The following is a 5,821-nucleotide window of genomic DNA, read 5'->3' as shown; positions in this document are numbered from 1 at the left end:
TTCAGTCATATCAAGTGATCCAGCCTTCCATCCTGATTTTAAATGATCTGGATTGTCCATAGAGATCATCCTCATCCAAAGAAGTAGAACTCCAATTCAAACCCACACTACAAGAAAAACCCTCATAGACATCGGTGGAACAACAACGGTTTTAAGCAAAAACCGATGTCTTTGAGTATTTTACACCGATTTTTCTAAAAATTGGTGTCTATGAGCGCAGATTTTCTCTCATAGACATTGGTTTTTTTAGCCGATGTCTATGAGTGCCTTTTTTTCATTAATAGACACCGATTTTAACCGCAATTTTTAAAACCCGGTGTCTATGAATGAAACCGCGGTTTATTCTATCACTGCCTTCTCCTCGCCCACCATAAATCGAAACCCTAATCCTTCGCCTCTCCTTTTTCAGCCTGTTTGGAATGATATGGAACTCAATTCCTTTTAGAATTGGAATTGAATTCCATGCTTTGGAATGATTTTTTAGCTAAGAATTGATATGGAATTCAATTCCAATTCCATCAAACAAGCAAAAGTAAATCACACCTCTTTATGTGTGATTTAGATAGGGAATTCAATTCTCCATATTATGTCCATTGTGCTTCTTTGTAAAAAAAGAAAAGAAAAAAGAGAGAAGGATAAAATGGTAAAACATAAGAATTCCATAACTTAAGTTACAATTCATTCCAAATATGAGAATTGAATTCAACTTCTTATGGAATTTAATTCATAATGAAATTCAATTCAATTTCATGACTTAAGTTATTTTTAAACAGGGTGTTAGGAGTTACTTTTAGGAGGTGAATCACGCCTCGTATTCTCTCCCAATGCCGCTGCCGCCCTCCTCCGATGCCCAAATTGACCGCGGGGAAAGCAGATCTACGAGTCAAATCTAGGGCTCTCGAGATCCTCCTCTCGGTCGACCAACTGAGGCTGAAGAATGGCGCTGCTTGCAATGGCTGCCGGTGTCCTCCATCCGAGCCTGGGCCTGAAGCTGGGACAGGGAGGTGGGAGCCACTCACTTCGTCGCTTCCGATCTGGGATCTCCAACTCCTCAAAGATCAGGTTTTGATCCTTTCCGGCTTTTTTCTCTACTTTTTTTCTGGCTGTCTCCGTCCTTGTAGATTTAGGCTAAAAGGATTGCTGCCCACTCCGCCATTGCGCGCCATTGCTGCCCACTCCGGCGCAGACGTCGTCGGCATCACCATCAATGAGTACCAGGTCGCCCGCGCCCGCGCGCACAACCGCAATGCCGGCCTCGACGGCCGCTGCGAAGTCGTCTGTGGCAAGTTCCTCGAGATGCCCTTCCCGGAAGGCACCTTCGACGGCGCTTACTCCATCAAATTCTAAGTTTTCGATCTTCTTTTTTCGAGGATCAGGATCTTCTTTTGGTGAATTTTGATTTCATCGACGCAGCAGGGAGCGTCGAGGGAGGGAGGGAGAGGAATGGAGGGGGGAATTTCTTTTTGGCAGGCGTTGACCCTCTCTTCGATCGCGGGCTAGGTGGTGGCAGCATCGACATTCGATCTTACCAGGAGGGTCAGAGCACTAACGCAGCCGTTGGTCACGCGCCGGGTGATCGCAGATACCCCGGCGATCCTTCGGTTGTAGGTGAACCACAAATTTCTTTTGGATTTTAGGGTTTGCGTCCGGCAAAATTGGTAACTTTGCCATTCTTTTGGTGAAGCTGCACTTCTCTGCAATTTGGTGATTCCTTTGATGGCATACCTAAATGTCATAAAATTGTTCTCGATGTAGAATTTTGATCCGAGTTTTGATAGTTTCCTAGTTGATTTCCTGCAGAGATCGCAAAATGGGTTCTTGGATAATTTGTTCTCCACGCTGTCATGCGTTGTGTCCGTTCCCTTCTATACAGTATTTCTCCCCATTCTTTTCTGGGTATGCTTGGAGTTTTTTTCAGCTTTTTATTTCACCTTCGAAGAGTGGATGAATAGACAATAAATTTTCCTTCTCGTTGTTAATCTTCTAGAGTGGGCATTCCAAATTGGCAAGGCAGATGACCTTATTGATGGCTTTCTGTGATTACATTGGGAACTCAATAAAGGTACCTTTGAAATTTGTTCCATGCAATCATTCTGATGAAATGATCTAGCAACTCATTCTTAGACCTTTATGATAGTTCTATAATTTGATTTGTGAAATGTTCTGTTGTATGGACATATAGGATCTCGTATCAGCTCCTAGACCTAGTTGTCCTCCTGTGAGGAGGGTAACTGCCACTGCAGACGAGAAGGAGAATGCCATGGAGTATGGTTTGCCTTCTTCACATTGTCTGAACACAGTTTGTTTGTTGGGGTAAGTTTTTGTTATTCATGACTTAGTAAAAAAAACTAAGATCTTCCATCATGTACACTGCTCCAAAACTAATGTACACAATGGTAACATATGGTGAAATATCTCTCAGTTATGATATTCTTATGGTTCCTGCAGATATTTAGTATTCTATATCCTGATATATTATCCACAAAGAGATGGAATTGAGATTGCAATTTTGTTCGGGCTAGTATGCTTGCTTGTCTTTCTAATTGGCATAGGTGAGGAAAGATTAACTTCGTAACTTGCATACATATTTTAAAGTGAAATAAAAGGGTCCAAAAGAAGATCGAAAACTTGGAATTTGATGAAAACTATCTGTATCAGGATCGGCAAGTTTCTTTACTATCTGTATCAGGATCTTGGTCAATTATCCCATCAATTTAATGGTTATGAATATTGAGGTAAAGTGTGGTAAAGGATTCTACTTGGGCGAAGAATTGACATGTCTTATCTGTATAAACGGTGATTTTCTTTTTCAATTTTATTTGTGCAATTATGTGACATTTGTTTTTATTTGACAATTTGTCATAGTATTTGTTCTTAAGTATGTGAAGATCAAATGTTATTTGTTACTTCTTCCATTGATATTCTGATTTTCTTTTGATGCCTTGGAGTTGGATAAATATTATTCCTTTTGCTTTGATTTTATTTAATTTTTACCAAGATTGTAGTTATATCTAAGAGGTCAAGGAATATGCAGGCCAAGGTTCTAGGTGCTCTCTAGCCCACATTTTGCACCTCCTTTGAGCTGGAGCATTTTTTTTTTTTTTTGGAAGAATTCATGTTCCTTTTCAATCTCATGTTTAATGAACTTTTCAATAAATTAGTGTTAATGTATTCGGATCACAGAATGTGAATTCACATCTATTGATTATGTGGAAGTTTAATTATAATCATGCCTCCTCCATGCTGCATAGATTTATGAGGTTTAAGAATGAAGGAAGAATCTTTCATTTTATTCTTTTGAAAATTTATTATGTTAATATAAGTAGAATCTTTTTGAAGATAGTGTGAATAAATTATTTTATATATTCCAAGAAAAATCATAATAATCTACTATACACCATGCATCACTATATTTAGCTTCTTTCAAATCAATTGCTGTATAACAGATTATTTCAAATTTGCAGATCAAAAAAGCTGAGCAAATAAATAAAATTATGGTAAATGATTTATTTTTGTAAAGCATTTGATCCCATGTATCTAAATTATTGGCTTATTCTTGTTTTCAGTGTTTTGGTTCCTGGTCATTTATGTTTTGATAAATTATGCAATTATATGGAATGATAGCAGAAAAAGTAGTGAGGAACTGATTTAAACAATACCTTAACCATTGACTATTGGATTGAGGAATTGTTCTTTCTTTTAGCACACAGAACTCTGGTATTGCATTTTTAGGCAGCAGAGTTTTTTGAAAATCTCATTTATCATTGTTCTATTGAAATTTGTTTTTGGAAATTGAATGTAACTATGCACAGCACAACATGCTAGCCATATTGAGAAAGATACTAGAATGGCAAAGTGGAGGTGACTGGATGTAGTTTGAAGTGGTTGCATACTGAAATTGTATATCTTTCCATTGAATGACCTCAGTACTCATTGAGTTCCTTTTACTAAATGATCTGTTGTTTCTTTTCTTTTTTGCTTTAATGAGCTCTACTTATGTTCTCCAACTAGTTGTGTGTTTCATCTTATCGCATATCCATGCTAATGATTATTTGCTAGCATGTTTAATCCTAACCACGAGATCAATAATTATTTTCATATGTTCCTTTGTTTGACATTGAGATACTAATTTTGGGTGTTGGTGCACCAAATGTAGTTTCTTATAATCGATGAAGCTGACCGAATATTGGAGGCTAACTTTGAGGAAGACATGGAGAAAATATTTAAGCGGCTGCCAAAGGTATGCTATTTAGTTCCCTTCGGTTTATAGTTATTAGAGGAGTGTTGCAAAGTCGACATCATGTTTTATAATTATCACATTCACTCCCTAATACGCAGACAAGGCAAATTGCTCTATTTACAGCTACTCGAACTAAGCAGGTTTCTATTTCTTTCTAACTACTATTCATAATCATTTTGGTTTTCATTTTCTTTAACTTATAAAACAAAATTGCAGGTTGAGGATTTTGCGAACTTGTCATTTAAGGAAAAGCCTGTATATGTAGGTGTTGATGATTGAAGGTCGAAGGTAATCTCCAGATTTATTTTATCCTTGTTTTTACTCGGTTGTTTCGTCAATAGCAAGGTTGACACGAATTCATCTTTCTCAGGTGACCGTCGAAGGGTTGCAGCAGGGCTAGTGTGTCGTGCCTAGTAATAAAAGGTTTCTGGTCTTGTATGCTTTTCTTAAGAGGAACCTTTCGAAGAAGATAATGGTCTTCTTCTCCTCATGCAATTCGGTCAAGTACCATTCTGAGCTTCTCAGATACATTCATGTCGATTGTCTCGATATCCATGGAAAGCAGAAGTAGCAGAAACGAACTAGTACATTCTTTTAGTTCTGCAAAGCCGAAAAGGGTATATACTGCTCTGCACTGATGTTGCTACTCGTGGACTTGATATTCCTGCTGTGGTAAGTTAAACTTTGCTTTTATATTCATGCATTGTCTAATCTTAATGCCACATCTTGTTGATTGGCCATAGGATTGGATTGGCCAATATGATCCTCCTGATGAACCAAAGGTGCGAGTTTAACCAAATGACATGGTACCCTTTAAGATGCCTTATAACAGATTATTTTGTTTTATTTTATTCAGGTAAGAGAATTGGAGAATCAATTAAATGGTGAGAGGACAACCAAGAAGGATGTTGCAAAGTTCTCAAAGCCTCCTTGATGGAAGCCTCCTTTACAAAGAATCACCAATCAGTTGTCACCCTCAGGAAGAATAGTTATGTGTAATTTGTAGATACTAACTTGATGTGCACAATATTTATTATCTTTTTATGTTGTAAGAAGAATATTTATGTGTTGGTTATATAGATATTGACTTGGTGTGTTTATATACATCGGTGCATTTTTATTTGTGATTTTCTTAGTGAATTAATAATATTAACTTAATTTTATGATTTGCTTGGTGATAATATTGGTTTTTCACTATTTCGGAAATCGAATTTGTGTCGTTAAACAATACTGATATTACATCGGTTTTCCACTGCTGCAAAATCGGTGTCATTAACTAATATTACATCGGTCGTATATCGCTGCCAAAGCTAGTGTTATTAACATATAATATTACATCGGTTTTACACCCGATGTCGTTAAGTGATACTATACCGATTTTAACCTGATGTCTAAAATGACAGACCTTTTACATCGCCTTCATAGACATCGGTCGAAAATGTAATAGACATCGGTGGAAAACCAATGTCTATGAGGGTTTTTGTTGTAGTGCCAATTCAAAAGCCCACTTTTAAAAGCCCAATTCATCAACCCAATTTCAATCTTATTGGTTATTGGATCCAGATCTCACTCAAATTTCTA

The 5,821-nt window shown here is 37.3% G+C and overlaps 1 protein-coding gene across 3 annotated transcripts; it reads left to right on the top strand.

The window, feature by feature from the left end:
• Positions 1-1,761: 1,761 nt before the first annotated feature.
• Positions 1,762-5,306, top strand: LOC121975314 (lipid phosphate phosphatase delta-like). 3 transcript variants are annotated; one of them, XM_042526886.1, is made up of 12 exons: positions 1,762-1,896; positions 1,988-2,062; positions 2,183-2,313; positions 2,449-2,552; positions 2,659-2,735; positions 3,465-3,497; positions 4,157-4,240; positions 4,339-4,380; positions 4,457-4,528; positions 4,611-4,912; positions 4,984-5,022; positions 5,097-5,306. In XM_042526886.1, the coding sequence occupies exons 2-9, from the start codon at positions 2,015-2,017 to the stop codon at positions 4,517-4,519; spliced, it is 582 nt and encodes a 193-aa protein (XP_042382820.1). In that variant the 5' UTR covers positions 1,762-1,896; positions 1,988-2,014; the 3' UTR covers positions 4,520-4,528; positions 4,611-4,912; positions 4,984-5,022; positions 5,097-5,306. The 3 variants fall into 3 exon arrangements, with proteins under 3 accessions (XP_042382820.1, XP_042382822.1, XP_042382821.1); XM_042526888.1 differs by lacking the exon at positions 3,465-3,497; XM_042526887.1 differs by lacking the exon at positions 4,984-5,022.
• Positions 5,307-5,821: the final 515 nt, after the last annotated feature.

This window comes from Zingiber officinale, chromosome 4B (genome assembly GCF_018446385.1).
Source record: "Zingiber officinale cultivar Zhangliang chromosome 4B, Zo_v1.1, whole genome shotgun sequence".
Taxonomy (NCBI): Eukaryota; Viridiplantae; Streptophyta; class Magnoliopsida; order Zingiberales; family Zingiberaceae; genus Zingiber; species Zingiber officinale.
The sequence above is the reverse complement of the archived record's forward strand: the minus strand, read 5'-3'. Positions and strand labels throughout refer to the sequence as shown.

Bases quoted from the DNA above. Each gene is read 5' to 3' on its own strand.
- LOC121975314 (XM_042526887.1), top strand. From the start codon at position 2,015: ATGACCTTATTGATGGCTTTCTGTGATTACATTGGGAACTCAATAAAG. The intron at 2,063-2,182 runs GTACCTTTGAAA...ATGGACATATAG, and splicing joins ACATTGGGAACTCAATAAAG to GATCTCGTATCAGCTCCTAG. The intron at 2,314-2,448 runs GTAAGTTTTTGT...TGGTTCCTGCAG, and splicing joins AACACAGTTTGTTTGTTGGG to ATATTTAGTATTCTATATCC.